Source organism: Colobus angolensis, unplaced genomic scaffold (assembly GCF_000951035.1).
Source record: "Colobus angolensis palliatus isolate OR3802 unplaced genomic scaffold, Cang.pa_1.0 Scaffold341, whole genome shotgun sequence".
NCBI lineage: Eukaryota > Metazoa > Chordata > Mammalia > Primates > Cercopithecidae > Colobus > Colobus angolensis.
The window spans coordinates 2,718,131-2,741,877 of record NW_012116722.1 but is presented as its reverse complement, the minus strand read 5'-3'; the positions used below and the strand labels follow the sequence as shown (position 1 = coordinate 2,741,877).

The window sequence follows — 23,747 nt, the reverse complement described above, 5'->3', positions numbered from 1 at the left end:
GTGCCATATCTTTCTCTTTTAAGCTTTGTTGTTTGTTTGTTTGTTTTTGGATTCAGGGAGCACATGTGCTTGTTTGTTACCTGGGTATTACATGCATAATGGTAGGGATTGGGGTTCTAGTGTACCTAGCACCCAAATATTGAACACTGTATGCAATACGTAATTTTTCAACCCTCACCCTCCTTCCACCCTCCTTGCTTTTGGAGTCCCCAGAGTCTATCTCCATCTTTATGTCTATGTATGTCCGATGTTTAGCTCTCACTTAAAAGTGAGAACATGTGATATCTAATTTTCTGCTTCTGAGCTAGTTCACTTATCTCTTTTAAGCTCTGAACAGATGTTTTTGGCCTCAGTCTCAAGTTTGTTCAGTGTTTCAGCATTTGGAGCTTTTGCTCATGGTTACATTTGTGTGAATTTTGCACTTTCATTTCCTGGCCACATGGATCACTGCATCCTCAAGCAGACACAGCTATCATTGTGCACTCAGTCTTGGCATTTGGTGCCCAGCCCAGTGAGGTGGGCCCATGACAAATAGTCTATGGCTGGTACTCTTGAGTCCTCAGCTGATCACACAAAGAAGCAACTAACAGCCCTGCCCATAATAAACACATCCAGAAGAGACCCCAAAATCCCTGCCAAAGAAGACATTGTTGTGTTTTTCACTTAAAGAAAAGCATTCATTACATTCATAAGAAAATTATTTGAATTCTTCTTATCACATACGTGTATTCGCTATTAAAATGTTTAAGGCAATCTATGATTTAAATGTGATCTATCTTTCTGGTTATTCTGTGTACATACATGTGGGTATGTATTTTATTAAGTAATTATTCCTGTGCTCTAGATCACCCTGTCTTCATTCACAATGGAGTAGAAAACTGAACCTTAGAGTGAAATCAGTGTAGGACTCAAGCTGATGGGATGGAGCACTATGAGAAGCAGGTCAGCTTCGGTGGAAACAAAAAAATGTTTCCACATGGTTGTCAATCTAAGCACCCCTTAGACTGGGGGAGGACATTTGTTGGGGCAGGTTATGCTGGTGGTGATGGAGGTTGTGGTAGTAATGAGCTGGCCCTATGGGAGGGGATGCCTATCCCCTGGAGGACTACTTACTTTGCTGCAAGAAACAAGCAGGCATCCCGCTTGCCTGGAGTCCTTCATGGCTGGTTGCAGTAACTTATTTTCTAAGCTAACCCCAGATGCTCAGTGCCTTATTTTTATCAGCACAATTCAATGTTGAATCAAAAGGAGTCATCGTTTACAGCAAAGAATAGAGTACTTTAAAGCAATCTTTTAATTTAATTCATTATAAAACTTGTTTTCAAAAAGGAAAAAATAATCCTTGGATTCAGCACCTGAATGTGTGAAATGTGTCTTGAGGCACATTTCAGGATGTGTCTCAAGCAGGTAAAAAGATAGGATCGTCAGAATAAATGACACTTGGGGGTTATAAGTACAGAGGAATCCTAGGGGAGGATGCCGAGCTAAAAGCTAACTTGCAAGGATTTGCCTTCTTTTTTCCCTTCAGCACATCCTTGTGAGCTCTACTGCCGACCCATAGATGGCCAGTTTTCTGAGAAAATGCTGGATGCTGTCATTGATGGTACCCCTTGCTTTGAAGGTGGCAACAGCAGAAATGTCTGTATTAATGGCATATGTAAGGTATTGGGTATGTTTCCTTAATCTACAACTTTATAAAATCATGACTTTTACTTTGGAAAGTCAGATGTTCTAAGTTTGTGCTTTCATGGCATTTACACCTCATCTGTTTTTTATATATAGTTCGTGAAATGAAAAGACAAGACTTCTCAGTGTTCATCAAAGTCACAGTTTTGGATTGAATGGTTTTTTTCCTTCTGCTGTCATCTTCATTTCTTGATTGGTTGATGTGCACTATGATATTATTTTAGACATTGAGCATGAAAAAGAGGAATTATTAGGAAAGCCCAGCCCAGATTATTTCAGTGACATTAAATTTGAGAAAAACTAAAATTAATAATAGCTTCTATGGTGCTTTCCATAATGCATTTTCACATTTAGCTCTCCATTGACTATCAACACGAGCTTCTCAGAGAGATGGCATGACAGTAGTTACAAAACAGGTTTCTGATTTTTATGTAATTTTTCCACACTCACTTCATTAATCAAGTTGATATAAATTATTTAGACCTGATGTATTGATGCTTTTAAGTGTGTAACCATTAAAGAATTCCTTCTTGTTGCTTGCATTTTATTTTGCAAGGAACTGAGGAGCAGGACTTGTGATCCAACCCCCAGGCATAAATTTCAGTTTAGAGAGAAAGTGTTTTTAATCGGTTAAAGGAAAATGTTTTGATCAGTTAGTAAATCATAATGGTTTAGCACTGGGGTTTTAGAATATGAACTCAGTACCATCATTTACTAGTTGTATGATCCTATACGTCTTTCTAAGATTCAGTTTTCTGTCACAGAACTGGAATTTTTTATGTATCTGCCTAGTTGGGGTTGTCAAAAGATTAAATAAGGTCTGTTAACCTAAATAACAGACAGAGAGAGGCTCTCTAAAAGAAAATGAAGCTTATTTGGGAATAGTGCATTGCAATGGGAATATGTATGCCACAGTTAACCATGTGCATATTTAGGAAGGTAAAGGAAGAGAGGGGTTTTTAAAAGAAAATGAAAATTTTTAAAGGAAAAAAAGTTGAAGAGAATCGCAAAATTGTTTTTAAATAATTATTATTTCCTGCAGAGATCAATAACAAGGGTAACACCAATCCAAGGTTGCTCAGGAAGTTGCTGGGCAGATGTCATTGCAAAAGTATTTTTTGTGTAAGGTTGTAATAGCCTTTGTGCAAGGTTTTGGTTTTTGCAGAGCCTTTTTCATCATCAGGCATACAAGGGTGAGAACTCATTCTTCTTAGCCTTCCCTGGCCGTATTTATCAGAGTTTTTTCTTAACATTAGTTGCTCCGTTTTGATTCTGACAACTTTCACAGGTAATATATGTTGAGCTCTTAACAGAGGCCCTGGTGTAAGATAACTCTTAGAAAATAGATCTGTAAACTCAACAAATTTTATTTGTTTTTAAAAAATATTTATAATATTTTTTTCCACTGGACAAAATTATTCCCTGTGACAAGCTCTTGCCCCTAAATATTCAGCACTCTGAGAAGGTTCGCATTTCTCTATACAGTTGCTTTTTCATTTATTTTGTTCAAGGCACCTGTTTTCCATCACAGGCTAAAGATGCTATTTCTATAAATGCAAAGTTATTTAGATCTAAAAGATAATTTCAGCATCACATTTACTCCTCAGTGACTAAAGTCCTTAGCCCTAGCTGCATATAATAATCACCTGGGGAGATTTTAAAACATTACTGCCCAAACCCTACATCCCAGAGATCCTGAATTAACAGGTTTGAAATAGAGCCCAGACATCAGTAATTTCTAAAAGCTCTCAGGCGATTCTAATAAGTAGCCAGGATTGAGAACCATTACAAGTTGGATGTCTTTCATGAGGCCAATCACATGAACCCGATAGAATAAGCCAGATTATATCCGCCTGCCTCCCTCTTTCTGGGTGCCATTTAAGACCTTTTAAAAGTTATAGTTGCCCACTTTCTATCTATACCACACTGATTTGAGTTTTTAAGCTGAAAAAAATGGTGTCAAATCAAATATACTTAATAGCCTAAATACTTTATCTTCAAGGATCCAGGTTGTAGGTAGTTCCAGGCCCCTTATTTGCTAGTTTTATTGTTACCCTCCTTATTCATTTACTAGTTTTTTTCAAAGGGGATTGAGTATGTATTGACATAAAAACATACGCTTTCAGGAAAACAATGTATGCAGTGTTTGTCTAATCTACATTTTTTGTGAATATGAAAATTTGGTTGCTTATATTCATGACTATTTTGAAATTACACTATTTGCCAATATTTGGGTGTGTTAGAGTTGCAGATTATATTGTCAAGGAAATTATCAAGCCCTGATCAGAACTGAATTTGTTCTGGGAGGTAACTATCTGTGCCCTTCCCCTTAGTTTTTCTTTAGTAAGCTTGTTTATCAAAGATACAGATTTAAACTTTAACTTTTCAGGACACCTTCCATTTTAAATTACCAGGATGACAGAATAAGCTTTTAAAAATGAGCAAATGCCCTACTCACCTCCACCCGCTTCCAGCTCTGAACTCTCACTCTCATACCCATTATCTGAGGCCGGCTCGCTAACCTTCCAGCTCTCTCCCCTCTTTCTCCTGGTAACCGGTTGCTTGACTTCAGCTCCTGGACTCCTCCCTCTTCACACAGTCAGCATAACATTGGCTGAATTTCCTTCTGAAATAGACCAGATATTCTGGTCTATCCATCAGCTGTTCCCTAACTGTCTCTTAGCCTTCCCCCAATCTCTTACCGCAGTTCTGGATAAGGTTCTGGATCAATCCCATCACACCCCTTTTTTGATCTTACTGTTAGCCTACTATGCACTCCCTAAAATAAAAATTCAACGTTGTACATGTATGTCCTTACAAAGTCAATGTTTTCAATCCACCTAAGCTTTTATCCTTACCTGACAGTCTTCCCACTGTCCTGAGTTAGCTTCCTCACTAATTTCTCTCAAAAACTGATTTGAACCTTCTTTCATCTCCAAGGCCATTTTGGCCATCTCAGTGATACACTAAACATCCCTAAATCAATTGCTCTGAGCCAGATCTACATTCAGAATACCAGGTCCTATCTCCTGACCCTCAAAAGCCCAACAGTTACTTCAATCTTAACATTTCTAAATTAAAATTATACCTAATTCTTACCCCAACCTGTTCTTCTATAGTACTTCTTTTTGGAATGATACTAAAACCATCTATGTTTACTGATATCTAGGCCAGAAATCAGTAAGTCATTCTTGAGTCCTTCTCAACTCTCCTCTCATAGTTAATTACTCGCTATAGCACCACCACTACCACCACCACCACCATCATCACCATCACCCCACTATCACCACCACCACTGCTGCCATCACCACCACCATATCGCCACCACCATTATCACCCAACCATCACTACTACATCACCACCACCACCACTACCACCACCATCATATCACCACATCACCACTACCACCACTACTACATAACCACCATTACCACTACCTCCCTCACCACCACCACCACCACCACCATCATCACTCCACCATCACCACCACCACTACCACCATCACCCCACCATCACCACCACCTCATCACTACCACCATTACCACATCACCACCACCACCACCACCACTACCACATCACCACCACCACCACAACCATCATTACCACCACCATCAAATCACCACATCACCACCACAACCATCATCAAATCACCACCACTACTACTACCACATCACCACTACTACCACCACCACCATCAAATCAGCACCATTACCACATCACCACCACCACCACTGCCACATCACCACCACCACCACAACCATCATCACCACCACCATCAAATCACCACATCACCACCACAACCACCATCATCAAATCACCACCACTACTACTACCACATCACCACTACTACCACCACCACCATCAAATCAGCACCATTACCACATCACCACCACCACTATCATCAAACCACCACCACCATCACATCACCACCACCACCACATCACCACCACCACCATCAGCCACTATCACCCAACCATCACCACCACCACATCATCACCACCACCACAACCACCATCATCAAATCACCACCACTACCACGTCACCACTACTATCACCACCACCATCAAATCAGCACCATTACCAATCACCACCACCACCATCATCAAATCACTAACACCATCAAATCAACACCACTACCACATCACCACCACTGCCACCACCAGCCACTATCACCCAACCATCACCACCACTACATCATCCCCACCACCACAACCACCATCATCAAATCACCACCACCACTACCACATCACCACTACTATTACCACCACCATCAAATCAGCACCATTACCAATCACCACCACCACTATCATCAAATCACTGCCACCATCAAGTCAACACCACTACCACATCACCACCACTGCCACCACCAGCCACTATCACCCAACCATCACCACCACCATGTCATCACCACCACCACCACCACTACCATCAAATTACCACTACCACTACCACATCCCCACTACTAACCCTATCTCCACTACCACCACAATCATCACTCCACCATCACTACCACCATCACCCCACCATAACCACCACCGCATCATCACTACCACCATTACCACATCACCACCACCACCATCAAATCACCACCACCACTACCATCACCACCATCAAATCAAACCACCATCACCATTACCACATCACCACCACCATCATCAAATCATCACCACTACCACATCACGTGCCACCATCACCACCACCATCACCATCATCTCAACCAGCACCACTACCATCAAATCATCATTATCACTACCACTTCACCACCAGCACCATCAAATCATCATTACCACTACCACATAACCACCACCACCATCATCAAATCATCATTACCACTACCACATCACTGCCACTACTATCACCACCATCAAGTCACCATCACACCACTACCACTACCACTACCACTATCAAATCACCACCACCATTACCACATCACCACCACCACCATCATCAAATCATCACTACCAATACCACATTGCCACCACTACTACTACCACCATCAAATCACCACCACCATCATCAAATCACCACTACACTACTGCATCACCACCACCACTACCATCAAATCATCATTACAACTACCACATAACCACCACCACCACTGGCAAATCATCATTACCACTACCACATCACCACCATCAACTCACCATCATCACCACTACCACTGCCACCATCAAATCACCACCACCATTACCACATCACCACCACCACCATCAAACCATCACCATCACTACCACATCACTACCACCACCATTACCATCAAATCACTACTTCCACTACCACATCACCACCACTACCACTACCACCATCAAATCACCACCATTACCACATCACCACCAACACCATCATCAAATCACCACCACCACCATTACCATTAAATCGCCACCACCATTACCACATCACCACCACCACAACCATCACTACCATTAAATCACTACCACCATTACCACATCACCACCACCACCACCATCATTACCATTAAATCACCACCACCATTACCTCATCACCACCACCACCACCACCATCAAATGACCACCACCACTACCACATCACCACCACCACCATTATTACCATCAAATCACTACCACCACTACCACATCACCACTATCACCATCACCCCCACCACCATCACCACTACCATCACCCCCATCACCACAACCACCATCAAATCACCACCACTACTACCACATCACCACTATCACCACTGCCACCATTACTCCGCACCACCATCACTATCACCACCACCACCACCACCACCACCATCACTACCACCATCCTGTCCCCCACCATTATTATCCATCACCACCACCACTACAACATCATCATTATTATCACCACCTTCAACATCATTACCACCACCACCATCACTATTCGCGCCACCTCTGTAACTGATAAGATGGGAAATGAAAGTTATTTTTTTCACAAACACTACCTGTTGGGGTGACTGCCTGGCATATTCAGAGTCACATCAGAAAAGGGCCATGCTGAAGTCATTTCCCACATTAGGTAGCAGCAGCAGAGCCACCTCTGATGTTGCTGAAGGCAGAAAGAGCATACTGTTGTGGGCTTTCTGTGTTGCCAGAGTGTGTTATGAAGAAGACTGAGGTTTGTTTCTTTTCCTCTGACAGCCCCTTATGTTTTTTTGTTTTTTTGTTTTTTTGTTTTTTGAGACGGAGTCTCGCTCTGTTGCCTGGGCTGGAGTGCAATGGCGGAATCTCAGCTCACTGCAAACTCCATCTCCCGGGTTCACGCCACTCTCCTGCCTCAGTCTCCCGAGTAGCTGGGACTACAGGCGCCCGCCACCTCGCCCGGCTAGCTTTTTGTATTTTTTAGTAGAGACGGGATTTCACCGTGTTAGCCAGGATGGTCTCGATCTCCTGACCTCATGATCCGCCCATCTTGGCCTCCCAAAGTGCTGGGATTACAGGCTTGAGCCACTGCTCCCGGCCCAGCCCCTTATGTTTTATATGCAACAAAGAAGACTGGTTCATGTCTTCCTAGACCTTCTGTTGTATGCTTAATTCCATTTTTACTGTACTGCATGCAGTTCACAGGAAAACTAAATTGGGTGAGTCTCTGCAAGAACCCATTTAATATGCTGTGGGACAGAATGTTGGGGACATGGGTGTGTCTCCTTCCCCCAACCCTTGTGTCTCAGTTATGCAGGCAGATATTAGTTTAGAAATATAACTACCCATTCAAGAAGAAAGACTTGAGCTTCAGATATTTGCTTTTCTGACTTTCCTTCCTTTATTCTTCACATTTTTATATCTATTTCCCTGTTGATAGAGATTAAAGAAAATACTTTAAAATTAATATTCCTCAGAGTCAATCTCCCTAGCAATCATTTCAAATCAGTGAAGGAATGAAGGCCACTGGGAATATGGTTGTAAATGTCAGCTTATTAGAGGGTTCTCAAGCTTGATGCAAACTTACTGCTTGTGAAGGGTTGGCATTTTATTCATAGTCACTGAAGGCACCTGCTTCGCACATTGCTTTTTTTCCTGTTGTTATTAGCATAATTAATTTTTTTAAATCTCTTAGCACTTTATTTTTTTCCCCCAACTGGGTGAAGCAGCACAGTCTTTGGACCTAAAGGAAATTAAAGACAATTAACCTAAAGAATGAAGCTATTTTCTGTTTGTGGGCATTCATTCTCTGTTTAGATGGTAGAGGGTGTATTTAAAGACTCAAAATAAGCCTGGTGTGGTACCTGTAGTCCTAGCTACTCAGAAGGCTGAGGTGGGAGGCCAGGAGTTCAAGGCTGTTGACTGTGAATAGCTACTGCACTCTGGCCTGAGCAAAATAGCAAGATTCCATCTCTCTCTTAAAAAAGATTCAAACCATTCTTCCTTTGAGTAGATTTGAGGTGGCTTTCAAGTTAGAAAGAAAATGATCTTTAAAGATCAAAAAGGAAATGAAACTATCTGGACACAATTGTTCCCAAACAAGAAAGAAAATTATGACTAAAGGAATATGATATAGCTTTCCCTTGTGGTCATGGAAGAAAGCAAGCCACAGAAACGTCCAGGTGAAGGTCAGATATGGTTCATGACTTTCAATCTAAGTGTCATGATTCTTTGGTATCCACTTCCACAGAACACCCCAAGCTTCGTGGCTCTCCTTTTCCAGGATGAGAACACGTCTGAAAGAGACTTGCTGCTCTACTAGCTTCAACTCCAAGACGTTTTCATAGTTAGACTTTTGGAACATTTTCGTAGATTTTGTTCAGTTCTGCCTCTGACTCAGGAAATTAGAGATCTCACTCTATGTGTGCCTCCCTCCCCTCTGAGCAAGTAGTGCCTTTACCATTGGTGGATGCTTGGATATTCCTCTTGCTGCTACCAGGAACAAACATTTGTCCTTGTACCCTGGTACCTCCTGTCCAGTCTTATGAAGCACCAAAGGGGAAAGGAGAAGTCACAGATCCAGGCAAGAGTGGCATCCCCTGCCTGGGCATTCACCCTCCACCTCTCTTCCCCACAGATGGTTGGCTGTGACTATGAGATCGATTCCAATGCCACAGAGGATCGCTGCGGTGTGTGCCTGGGAGATGGCTCTTCCTGCCAGACTGTGAGAAAGATGTTTAAGCAGAAGGAAGGATCTGGTAATAAACAAATAAATAAAGTGGCAGGAGACCAAAGGTGGGGGGGCAAGATAAATGGTTGATTGTTTTAATTTTTTTAAAACAGTCTGTGACATTCAAAGTATTCAAAATGGAATGTAGCCTTTACCATAAAGGAGTAAGGGTTCCTTGGCAGTTTTAGGAAAGGGGTTGATTGCTGACAAAATACAAGATGCATCACAGTGAGATAGAGATCTGAAATAGCCTTGTGGTTGTGCACAGGAACAGGTGTAAGAGCATGATCCCTGGGAGAGGATCCTCTTTGGGAATGGGCATCACAAGAAGATCCAGCATTAAAGCCAATGGCATTGGAACAGACCAAGAACAAGGGGAGAGAAGAGATCAGAAGCTGGCTGGGAAGGCTGCAGACACAAGGGCAGATTCTGTAGTGAGGACAGAAGCCAGCAATGGGTTTACAGGCAAAAGAATTGGGGTGCACCTTCAATTCAAAGTCAAAAGAAAAGCAAGGCAGGGTTGTATCAAATCTCTTTTATTCCCAATTGTTCCCTGGGAGAGGGTCCCACCCACTGGTGCCTTATGACTTTCCAGACAGCTCCTCCACCTAGCATCCCCTTCTTACCCACACTTTACTATTCTTTTCCCATAGTCACTTTTTGCGGAGTTTCTTCTCTGTGCAGCTTTGGGCTATGGATAGTCCTCAGGGCATGAAGAGTCCACCTTCAAGGGTGGACCCCAATGAAGAGTCAGTTCCCCAGGAAGGCAGCTAAGAAAGGGTGAACCATTATATGGGAGCCACAGGAGATCTTGCTCCCCTGAGTTTTCCCCACCTGAGGGGTGAAGGAATTGAGATAATATACACCACTTTCCACCAGTCATGGGTTGAGGTTACTCTAGGGAGATCAGGCTATTAATTCTCTGGATTACGTGGAGATGCTGGGAGTAGGGAATCCATCATGCACTATTGTAGTAGGGCCTGAGGAGAGAGTGGCAGTGTCTGCTACACAGCGGTGATGCCCAGGACAGGAAGTGATAGCCACTTTCAGAGATGGTAAAGCCCTGTTTTCCTGGATTCTGGAAAAACAACATCTCTCTTCTAAACATTCTTCCTACCCAGGATGAAGTTATTGAGTAGGATCCTGAGAGGATCAAGTGTGTCCTTCAGTTAATTACATGACCTATTGTTCCCTAGTAATCATAACAACCAACAGTCTAAATTTAATTTCCATTCCTCTTTTTCATCTTTGGCTATTGGATTACTAAGGTTAAATTGTGAGACGTAATGCTTGTCCTGCCCATGAGAATTACCACTGGAAGATTGTAAAGCTTTGATTGTTAGCTTTATTATGGATGAAAAATATTCTCTGGATTACTTATTCGGAATGTGAATGATAACCCGTATATCTTACGCTTATGATTAAGCACTCTATGATAGCCAGTGTTTTTACAAGCTTTACAAAGGTGTTTTGTAAATATTTTCCATTATTTATAGTGGCTTTACTTACTTATAAAAAGTTACACTTAAAATCGTATTTCTTCATTTAACCTGTTTTTTTGTTTGTTTGTTTTTGTTTCTGTTTTTGCTTTTTTGAGACAGAGTCTCGGCCTGTCGCCAGGCTGGAGTGCAGTGCTGCAATCTCAGCTCACTGCAACCTCTGCCTGCTGGGTTCAAGTGATTCTCCTGCCTCAGCCTCCTGAGTAGCTGGGACTACAGGCGTGCGCCACCACACCCAGATAATTTTTGTATTTTCAGTAGAGATGGGGTTTCGCCATATTGCCCAGAAAGGTCTTGATCTCTTGACCTCGTGATCCACCCACCTTGGCTTCCCAAAGTGCTGGGATTACAGGCATGAGCCACCACGACTGGCTGACTTGTTTTATTTAATTTTCTTTATGAGTTCCTATCTTGGCCTCTGAAGTGCTATTCTTCTAATATTATGATAACTCAATTGAAAACCAGAGTTGTTGTCCCCAGGTCTCTTCCACTTAACCTTTTAATCCTTTAGGAAATCCGACTCGAATTCTGGGTTCTTTCCACTGCCCTGGTCTCTTGGGAGTGAGAAAAAGGGATTCTAAATGTCTTCTGCTCCCCTCTCATCCCCTGCCTGCCTGCAAGATCTCAATACCTCTGACCACATGCCCACCACTGAGCATTTGACATCTCCCTGTGCCTTTGTGTTTTCAGTTCTCTTCCTCCCATGTCTCTCTTCTACAATTCCTTTCCATCAGTTTCTAACAAGAGGGTTATGGTTGCTCGCGGTGTGTTACAAGATTCCAATTCTCTCACAACTCTTGAGATAACTGAGACTAAGAGTCTAAATCTAAGGCAAAGCATTTTAACTTCTCAAAACATCTACCAGGTACTGTTATTTTTATATATTTCTTCCTCGCTCTGTGGTTTGTGAGCCTGTCAAACACTGATTTGTTTCTGAACCAGACACCTACATGTCAGTGCTCTCAAGCCTGGGATCAGACGTGGACCAGCCTTTCCCAGGAGCCTCCACACATAAATCATCATGAGATATTGGCCTGCAATGAGCATTGTCTCAAATGGACAGCATAAATCTTTAAAGAGACAAGTTGGCCACTGTAGATAAATTGCCCAGGGTTAATGATATAACCTCTTTATGAACACATTTTGATTACAAATGTCAAAGACTAGAGACCAAATATGCCAGTGAGTAAAGTCTGTTTTTGTGGACCACAAAAACTGTTGGATAAGATGTGTGTTAGCGTCAATAATGCGTGATGTCTCTTATCACAATCTCAGAAATGAGGGCCTATCTTGTGCCCCATCTTCAAACATCCTATTTTTTTTTTTTTTTTTTTTTGAGATGGAGTCTTGCTCTGTCGCCCAGGCTGGAGTGCAGTGGCACAATCTAGGCTCACTGCAACATCTGCCTCCTGGGTTTACATCATTCTCCTGCCTCAGCCTCCCTGGTAGCTGGGATTACAGGTGCATGACACCATGCCTGGCTAATTTTTGTATTTTTTTTAGTAGAAATGGAGTTTCACCATGTTGACCAGGCTGGTCTCAAACTCCTGACCTCATGATCCAACCATCTTGGCCTCCCAAAGTGCTGGGATTACAGGCATCCTGAGTATTCTTTTAGCTCAAGGTGCTCAAGACTGGGATAGTGATGGAATTGTTTCGCCAGGTGGTCTCCTTGGACCCAGAGACTTCTTATTTGAGGTCGGAATTATGCTTTTCCTCTTCCCCTAATACTGGTACAAGTAGCTAATGCTTACACTTATATAATATATAATGCATATAACACAAAAAATATGTAGTAGTGGACTGTTGATGTTATTGGTAGAGCTTCTGGTCAAGTAGTTAAGTTTGGGGATAGTGAAAAATTAGACACAAAGTTTTTTACTTGTATAGGGACTTGGTGCCCTAACCCCTGTGTTGTTGAAGGACCACTTGTATTTTGGAGCTATTCTTACTGGTCCTTCTTTTATCTACAAGCTATTCAGAAGCAGTAAATTAAGTATGCCTCTTTCAATCTAACCCTAATAAATATTTCTAATTTTGGATTTTCTCTCTTAAGTGGAAGAATAAAAATCAAACTCTGTTGTTTATTATTTTTTTTTCTATTTAGGTTTTCATTTTTTAAAAGCAAGGAGCAAGGTGGTAGACAGAGTATTACATGCCAGTTGATTTACCTGCATGAGCTCTGCTATGAAAAGGCATGCAACATCCTAAGTAAGAAAATGACTGCAGATAGCAACACTCAAAGGGCATTTATTTTTTAAAAACATTAGCCTCAATTACATGTGATCAATATCTTCCCCGAGGTGGTTATACATTAGTGGTTTTAATCAGTGTTTGAGAGCCAAATGGAACTTAATTAAATACTACACAAACCATATTTTGGTTCCTCTGGATGAGAGCTGCCAATCTGAAAAATGAGGCTGAGGTTGCGATCTGTATCCAGTTTCAGAGCAAATTATTCTTGCTGGACAGGCCAGGGATTGACCCCCAGGACCCCATACTTCTTTAGCGCCAGAGAAACATGAAGAAATTGAGGCACTTTCAGGTGACAAAGAGGAAGGGCTTGCTCATCAGACCAAATAACCTAGTGCATATCCAGTGGAAAAATCACCAAGATCTTCGGCGTCTTAAAACTGTATTTTATATATTTTTTTAAAAAGTTGAAAGAACAAAGAATAGTTAGCTTACAAAAGAGGAAATCACTGACTATTAGAGCCGAGAGGGACCACAGATGTCATGATTCAGTCCCCTTCTGTGCAATGAGATTGAAAAAGTTAGATGAATCAATGAAAGTCATAGAGTGGATTTGCAGAAATGCAGAGACTAGAATCCAAGTCTTTCAACTCCCATTGCCCCAGAACTCCTTGCACAATGCCAACTTCCAAGTCCATGTTCTTTCCATTTTATGAGGTAATGGTTCTCAAGAAGCATAAATAAGGTGAATGCATAAAATGTTTAGCATAGAGCCTGGCAAACACTGGCAACCGCTAAGTATTCATTCCTTTTATCACCAGTATGCCTCTTACCATAATGATCATTAAACAAGGAAAAGACTGTGTCTAGAGTTGATTGTTATCTTTAAGTAAATGTCAGCATATGACGCTTTTTCAGAAGGCTGAATTAGAACACATGAGAATAAATTATAAATTGCTATTTCAGCAATATATAAAAGAAAAAATGAGAAAGAAAACTTTCTAATGAATAGAATTGTCCAACAGTATAAAAGGCTGTACTCAGAGTTGAGTTCCTCATAACAGGCTGTATTAAAGATAGCCAGGTGGCAAACAATCTGAGATTCCCTCTAGGATTTTCTTAATGAATGGAAGCTAGGATTACATTACTTCTAAGAGTCTGTCTTTAACCTGCTGGCAAGGAACGTATGTATCCAATGCAATGTTTAGGAAGTCTAATTTAATAGCAACAAAGGGGGAAGCAGAAATACTAGCAGGAAGCTAGCAAGGAGCTTTAGGGTTTTGAACAATCAACATAAATTACAGAAAAATAAATACTAGATCAACCACAAAAGCTTCAGAGTCCAATCTGCACTTATTTCACCCCTCCTTACAAAACCAGGCACATATTGAGTCACAAAACTCCTGAGAATTCTGGTCCTGTCCAAGTTCTCGAAAATCCCCCATAATTAGTGCTTCTGCCAATCCCAGTGGCCATCCAGCAAGGGCACTAAATGATGGGGAGGCTGGAAAGAGGATGAACAATGGGTCAGAAACAGTTTGCATTCAGCTGAGAAGCTGGCGTGCCTCTTTCATGATTGTGTCTTCTCTCCTTAGGTTATGTTGACATTGGGCTCATTCCGAAAGGAGCAAGGGACATAAGAGTAATGGAAATTGAGGGAGCTGGAAACTTCCTGGCCATCAGGAGTGAAGACCCTGAAAAATATTACCTGAATGGAGGGTTTATTATCCAGTGGAACGGGAACTATAAGCTGGCAGGGACTGTCTTTCAGTATGACAGGAAAGGAGACCTGGAAAAGCTGATGGCCACAGGTCCCACCAATGAGTCTGTGTGGATCCAGGTAATGCAGAAAGGAGGGAAACTGCTGACATGTATACTAGTTAGAATACTTCTCATTTTTCCCCCTAGGTATTTGCTAGGTGACATCAAGTAAGAATCTTTAAAACCTCTTTTAGCAAGGAGCAGGGAGGGGAATGAGATAGTAGTTTGTGCTGTTAATCCTTTATTGCCTAGATATTGCTGAAACCCCCATAACAAAATGCAAGGTGCTCTAAAACCACCCACTGGGAGGTTTGAGTTCAGCTTCTGGGCTGACTTATTTGAGGGTGATTGTTCCTCAAGTCTCTTGTCATTGTGGCACAGGTTTCCAAGTAGCTTTCCAGCAGTGAGGATAAACTGACATGTTACTCTGTGTTGTCCTCAAGCAAAGCATTTGGCTTTGTGAAATTCTTGCTGGAAAGAGGAGTTAGAATACAATGTGTGCTCTTCCAAGGTACAAGAAATTTGTCTTTCATACTGGGCACAGAACTGTAGAAAAGGAGTGGAATGAATATACCAATAGCAGCAAAGCAGATTGAGGATGACAAATGACCAAGGAGTTAGATCCAGCCACAGTCTAAAGTTAGAGAGACATCCTTTTCGAGCCAGAGATCAGAGCGCTCACAGAAGCTGAAGCATGGCAGCTGTGATCCGTGAGTGTCAGGAGACTTTGCTTCCCCAGTCCCAGGGAGCAGCCAGTCCACTGCCTCTATGTTTAAGGTGAATCCATTTTAAACATGTGATGAGTAGACTGACTGCAGGAGACGAAATTAAGGGGAAGATCCCAAGAGCAGCATCACTAAGCTAAAGCCCATGACCATTGTCAGCTCAGAACTACTATTTGTTAAAGGTACTGAGTAGCCTGAGAGGTAGGGAAAGCCATCATAAGACAACAATAACAAACATCACACAAGTTGACATTCGCTGAGGCACTGTTCTAACCACTTTACATGTGTTTACTCATTTAACCCTCAGAACAATCCTACAAATAGACACTATTTATTATCCCCACTTTGTATATGGGCAAACTATGGCACTTACCTATATTCACAAAGCTGGTAAGTACGTAAGAGCACAAAGTAATCTATCAGCCTGTTGTTGGAAAGGACACTCCTTGCCATTTCCACAAAGTACTCCCCATATGATTTGATCTCCCCATTTATGTGAACTGAAATTCCCACGCGAATCCAGCCAAGAAATAATTAGGTGGAGAATATATAGCTACAGAGGTAGAGGTGAACTTATAGTTATGAACTTAGACACAGACATAGGTATAGATCTATTTAATGGCATTTGTTCCAATGCATGCTTCCATCACTAATTTTAGATGACTGACATTGTGTGGTGTTTTTACATGACTGGCTTACAGTATAAAGTCATGACAGTTTGACATGACCCCTCTCTTGCTTTTAGCTTCTATTCCAGGTGACTAACCCTGGCATCAAGTATGAGTACACAATCCAGAAAGATGGCCTCGACAATGATGTTGAGCAGCAGATGTACTTCTGGCAGTACAGCCGCTGGACAGATTGCAGTGTGACCTGCGGGACAGGTGAGAAACAGCTGCTGTCACTATGAAAGCATGCCAGCCTCAGAGCAGGTCGTAGAGGCGATTACACCAATGATTTGCTTTGTGCTGTCTGCCCACAGATCTGCAGGGCTCCACTGAGATGGCCAGGGGCCTCTGTGGACAGTGAGCCTGCAGGGTCATGGTTTGAAGAGAGGCAGTTTTTCTTTTACTAGCTCTATATAGTGGCCTTTATAGAACTGATAAAAACTTTGATAAAAGTTTTCCGTAAAACCTTTGTTTGAAGGTTTTGTTACATGTCAAACAAAAAGCATTAAAAACCACTGCTCTGGTTGAGAACCTGAGGACCACAAAAGTGGAACAACTCCTCAAACATGTACCATAAATCTTGGCCAAATTCAACTACAACCAGCTCTTCTGATTCCTAACCCGGTGCTCTTTCTCCATCTCCTGTTTATCCGTTTTTACACATATAGCAGGGGAGCAGCTTACTCTCACAAAATCAAGCACTGGAGAGGTTCACTTGCTGCCATGTATTAGTCAGGATGAGATAAGTTCTGCCACAAGGACAAAAACATTGAAATCTTAGTAATTCAACACAATGAAGGTTGACTTTTAACCCATTGTATGCCTGAAGCAGGTTAGAAGACTCTGCTTCGTTTCCTACATAAGGCATACAAAACACATGGCTTCCAGCTTGCCCTGTAAGGAAAGAAAGATGGGAGAGGCACCCTGGCTCTTTTGACAGCCTTGGCCTGGAAGTGCTGCAAGTCACTTCCACTCACATCTCATTGGTTGGCGTTAGTCATATGGGTACCATCTAACTGCAAAGGGAGGCTAGCAATTATGGAGGGGTACATGGACATTTGAGGAGTGTGGGATCTCTCTGCTGCAGTGCTGGATGAACTTTCCCAAACCCTATGAAGGCAGGGGTCAGGGCCTGTTGAATACATGGGGCTATATTACTCATTTAGGGGGCTTTAGTAATATCACCACATGCAAAAGCCTCTACCTCTCTTTCTCCTTTGGGTCATGTCTAAGTCTGTTCTGAAACTTCTTGCCTCTAGCCTATAACTGCAACCTGCAAGACTAGGGCAGCTATAGAGTGATGTGCCAGAATTGGTGATGTAGCAAAAGGGAAGAAAAGTGAAGCAGTGAATGGACCAGAAGACCATGGCCTACTCCCCTACAGGCTTCCCTCTCGCATGCCAGGTCTCTGCAGCACCTGCTCACTGGCTTTCCCACCCCTGAGAGTTGTGCACCATCAACCTTATAAATAATTTTTATATTGTCAGCTTCTTTCTTTCCCCATTTCAGCACAGAAAGCCAAGGTTAGCTTTTAGAGTTCACAAGAATAAAACATTCACTCTAAATTGTGTGATATTTTAACAATGCTAACTAACCCTCTGGAAATCTGTCAAGGTCAAAGGTGCAGTCAGTGGCAGCAGCCATGAGCGGTGTTGATAGGAAAATCAGTCCTGCCATTCCTACCGCTGCCTCTAGCATTTCCAAACGTACTGCCCACCACTGCCCAGGGTTGGGGGCTGGGCTTAGAGTTAGGCAAAGGCAATTTAAGCAGAAAATAAGTCGGTGAAAAAAATCTTTCCCTGAGGAGCAATGGGAGGAAAATGAAGTCATTGTGACTTTAGATATAAATACTTTGTCGATTTGTCATCCCCTTTGTCCTCATCTTTCTATGAAGTACAAGTTTAAGCTCTAAGTCATTTGTCCCAGGACACCATGGAATGAAACAGCCAGTGCTGATGACAGGGACTCCCGAAAGAAACAAGAGAACATCCTCCACCCTCTTCTATTTCAAGATAGAATGGACCCTTTGCATCGCACAGACAGTATTTCAGAACATCAGGAATCAAGAGATAAGTGGCTGACGTGTGCAGTATTCATAAAAAGACATCTGAAGTCAGCTAGGAAATTGGACACTCTTACCAGATGTGAATCAGACATTTGGTTTTGTCACATCCTAAGCCTTCAGCAGCACCTCCACCTACCTAGGTAAATGTCACTCTGATTACTAAGCCTTAATGGGAAAGATCACAATGCTCACGTGCTCACCTGAACTTCAGCCTCACTGTTTGTTTGAGTGAGGGCGAATCTTACTCTGGCAAAGAAGAAAGACAGCATATCTACTGTAATACTCTCAAACATAGAGGATGAAATGCTGTTATTCACCCAGGACACACATTGCTAAATATAACATTGGAATGTTGCCTGAAACACTGAATCATTCAGTGGTGGATTTTTATTTCATCTAAGCTAAAACTTTAAGCTTAACTTTAAAAGTAAGTTAAACACATTACTGAAACATGAAAAATTGTCACCACCCTAACACATGTACTTTTGCTACTTTTCTTTCCTTTCAATGCATTTCTTTCTAATCATAGATGTATAAATTGTATGCATACAGATGCATTTATGTACATTACACACATGTATTTTTGCTGATCACAATAGGGATACTTTTTCAGGTGTTATACAATCTTCGTAGCTATCAATTTTAAAGATGCATTTAATTTGCTGAAAAGATAAAGCAAAATTTCCTTAACCAATTCCTTATTGCTGTTGTTCTGATGAGCATTTGGGGACCTGTGTAAAAAAATGGTCTCGTGAGTTTTAATTTCTATGTGAAATTTCTAGGTTCAAAGAATATAAATATTCTGATAATTGACTTACACCCAATTACCAGATAATATTAACTTATTACCAAATTGATTTCCATACTAAATGGGTTACAAATAGGTGGTAGCAATCATTTTATTTTTTTAATTATTGTGTTATTTTAGTTTTACTGAGAAACATTTCAAATATACTAGCAAAATAGAGAATATAGTAAATTCTTTTGCACTAAGCACTCAGCTTTATTGCTCTTACCATTTTGTTGTTTGTTTCAATCTTTACTACTAAAGACAAAAAAAAAAAAAAATCCCACAACTACAATCAAGAAGCGCATTCCACCTCCACTTCCTTCACTTTTTCCCCAAAGTTAACTAGGGTCATGAAACTAGTGTTTATTATTCTATGTATATGGTTAAATACTTTTACTATACATATGTATAGATGTACACATTATATAGGATTGTTTCTCAGGCATTTAAGCTTTCTGCAAATAGTATCGTATGCACTATACCATGCTTTGTCTTTTTTTTCCCTCAACATTATGCTTTTGAGGTAAATTCACATTGATTAAAGTAGCTCTAGTACTTTTTTTTTCTGTCGCCCAGGCTGGAGTGGAATGGCACAATCTTGGCTCACTGAAACTTCTACCTCTGGGTTCAAGCGATCTCTTGCCTCAGCCTCCCGAGTAACTGAGATTACAGGCATGCACCGGCACATCCAGCTAATTTTTGTGTTTTTAGTAGAGATGGGGTTTCACCATGTTGGCCAGGCTGGTCTCAAACTCCTGACCTCAAGTGATCCACCTGCCTTGGCCTCCCAAAGTGCTGGAATTACAGGGATGAGCCACTGTGCCCAATCTCTCATACATTTATTTTAAGGGTTGTGTACTGTTCTATTGCATGAATATATCATGACTTATTTATACATTCTACTATTTTGCAGCTATAAATATTTCTGCAATTCTGTAATGAATACCTTATGATTATTCCCTTATTACCTCAATATTTGGGCTTCTTTAATATGTATACCTAAAAGTAAAATTCCTAGGTCATACAGTCTGTGCATATTGTAGGGGTAAATCTGTGAACTCATAGGGTGCCATGGAATATTTTAAATTTTCCAGGGAAACAATAAAATGTTAAAGGGAAACACAGCAAGAGTTAACATTTCTTGGACATCATGTGTCTACTATTAGCTCGAGGTACTTCAAGGTTAGGTCACACTACATTCTTTTCAATGACATTCTATGTTTGTGAAACTGGTTTTTCAGTGGTTACTTTGATTAAAAAATCAAGTACCACCTGAAAATCAATGTGAAACTGGAAATATGGCATCTAGTCTCATTCCAAGATTTGAAAAATTGTATAATATCCAATAGATGCACACATCTCATCAGCATAAGTTAGTTTAAAATGAAACAAAAATACTATTTTTTTCTTTCTTTTTTTTTTTTTTTTTGTTTGTTTGTTTGTTTATTTGAGATGGAGTTTCATTCTTGTTGCCCAGGCTGGAGTGCAATGGCTAGATCTTGGCTCACCGCAACCTCCACCTCCTGGGTTCAAGTGATTCTCTCTTGCCTCAGCCTCCCGAGTAGCCAGGATTACAGGCATGCACCACCACACCTGGCTAATTTTGTATTTTTAGTAGAGACAGGGTTTCTCCATGTTGGTCAGGCAGGTCTCGAACTCCTGACCTCAGGTGATCCGCCCACTTCGGCCTCCCAAAGTGCTGGGATTACAGGCGTGAGCCACCATGCCCTGCCTGTTTCTCAGTTTATATGTATTATTTTTTCAGATGGCTACTAAGTTGTTGGACCATAAATCTTTATTAAGTTAGGACTGAATTATTTAATGAGAGGAACTGTTAAATGTCTTATTTTGCATAGAGGCCACATGAAAAATGACTGAAACATGAAGGACAATATGAACCAAAAATGTTGCAAGTCTCTGTTCTAGTCTTTGCCTTATCTTTTAAACTTTGTTTGCGTTGACTTATTTACACCGAGCAGAACTCATATTAAGTAGAAATATTATACTTGTGAGGCAGGAAATCACTTGTGCCCAGGATTTCGAGATCAACCTGGACAACATGGTGAAACTCTGTCTCTACAAAAAATACAAAACTTAGCCAGGTGTGGTGGTGGTGCATCCCTGTAGTCCCAACTACTCTGGGGGCTGAGGCATGAGGATTACTTGAGCCCAGGAGGTTGAGGCTGCAGTGAGCCGAGCTCCTGCCACTGCACTCCAGCCTGGGCAACAGAGTGAGAACCTGTCTCAAAAAAAAAAAAGTTAAATTTTTAATATAATGAATTTTTTCAGTGTTCCCTTTAATGTTTGTGCTTTTGATGTCTTAACTAAAAATACTTTGCTATCCTATATGTAGATATGATCCTTTATTTTCTTCTAAAAGTTTTAGAATTTTGAATTTCACATAGGGAGTTTAACCCACCTAAATTTATTTTTGTGTGAGGTATAAAGTAGGAATCCAGTTTCCTTAGGAATGATCAATTATTCCAACCACATTTATTTAATATGACAGCCCCTCCTTGTTGGCACTTTTAAAGCTGTTATTATTTTAATATCTTATTTTAAAGAAATTACTGAGAATTTGACAAAACTAAAGTGGATGGCTATAACTGCACTTGACAATATCTACATGAGGGAGGAGGTGAAATCTCTAGAGAGCACTTAGAATGAATGCTGTCATCCCACCCCACCTACATGTAATTCGGGTTAAATGTGTATGCATCCTAGTAGCTGGAACGTCTGTTTCTAGCTTGTTGTTTCTCTTGGCTGCTTTTCAGTTGGATTTCCTCCATCAGATCCCAGGCTTGTCACTACAGCCAGGGTTTGTTAAACATTACCACTGTCTTGTATTAAATAGGAAGGCCAGGACTAAGCTAATAACTTGCCTGCCTTTCCGACCGAGTGATGCTCTCCATGGTCACTTACCATGCGGCCTCCTTGGGAGGGTTCTTTTCTTTGTCCGTACCTCTGGGTGGAACTGGTTTTCTTTCCTCTTGTTCCTGCAGCTGCATGTGAAAAGATGGAGTTCATTGTGGCTTCTCTGGGGCAGCTGTGTGATGCTTTGCCACTGTCAGAGTCAAAGGAATTGCATCTCAAATAACAAACTCGCTGTGTCCTATCTGTGAGAACTCTAAGCATGATAAGTGATGATTCTCTCTTGTTTTCCTTTTTCCATCCAGTTTTGTAAGCATAGCTGTAAAAAGACCCAACTTTTTAGGAACTGTAGTCATTAAAATCTTATTAGCTTGGTTTTTAACAGAATTCTATTGTTAAAATGATCAAACTCCGTCTTCATCTGCCTCTGATTATTTACCAACTTGTAATTTTAATTATAATATTTGTGTGCACATCTTATCTCCTTTGTCAGACTGTAAACTCCTGGATGACAGGTTCCATGCTTGATTCTTTTTGTGAGTCCTTCCTCCTTCCCAGGTGTGGCACAGTGCTACTTACTGGTTTCTTATACAGAATGTTACAAAGGAAACAGATGAAGAGATGTACAGGGCAAGGCGTGTGGAAAGGTCACAGAGCTTCCATGCACCCTCTGGGTGCTCCACCCTCCCAGAACTTCCATGTGTTCAGCCATCTGGAAGCTCTTTCACTGGCATTTATCCAATTTGCTTATAGGTGTGGGTCTCTTTCCCATCTCCTATTCTGTTGCAATGATCTAGTTCTCTAATTTTTGCAGCTTTATATATGTGTTAATATTAAAATTCCTTATCTAGTTCTTTCTCTTTAAAAATCTTCTTGTCTATTCCTGGCCTTTGCTTATTTATTAAATTTTAGGATCAATTTGTAAAACTCCAAGAAAATCCTTATTGGAATTGTAATCAATTTGTATGTTACTTAGGTGAGGATTGATACCTTTAAAACTGAGTTTTCCTGGGTCTGAATACATAACAGCTAACTAGGGAGGTGAAAGATCTCTTCAAAGAGAACCACAAAACACTGCTCAAAGAAATCAGAGATAACACACACAAGAAAATGGAAAAACATTCCATGCTCATGAAAAGGAAGCATCAATATCATTAAAATGGCCATACTGCCCAAAGCAATTTACAGATTCAATGCTATTCCTATTAAACTACCATTTAGATTCTTCACAGAACTAGAAAAAAACTATTTTAAAATTCATATGGAACCAAAAAAGAGCCTGACTAGCCAAGGTATAAATACAATAGATCTCTCTATTCAGGTCTTTGGGATTCTTTAAGAATTATTTTCTCCTTAGAGATACTTAGGAATGCTCTTGATTTTTGTGTTTTAATTTTGTATCCAGCAACCTTT

The 23,747-nt window shown here is 41.0% G+C and overlaps 1 protein-coding gene across 2 annotated transcripts in view; it reads left to right on the top strand.

Moving 5' to 3' along the window:
• ADAMTS12 (ADAM metallopeptidase with thrombospondin type 1 motif, 12) overlaps nucleotides 1-23,747 on the top strand; it is a 375,774-nt gene that overhangs the window by 276,349 nt on the left and 75,678 nt on the right. Inside the window, exons 13-16 of one of the 2 annotated variants that reach the window (XM_011952570.1) lie at nucleotides 1,529-1,662; nucleotides 9,670-9,790; nucleotides 15,050-15,294; nucleotides 16,686-16,824. In XM_011952570.1, coding sequence (XP_011807960.1) covers nucleotides 1,529-1,662; nucleotides 9,670-9,790; nucleotides 15,050-15,294; nucleotides 16,686-16,824 — 639 coding nt within the window. The remainder of the gene's footprint in view (nucleotides 1-1,528; nucleotides 1,663-9,669; nucleotides 9,791-15,049; nucleotides 15,295-16,685; nucleotides 16,825-23,747) is intronic. The other variant, XM_011952571.1, reaches the window with a different exon arrangement.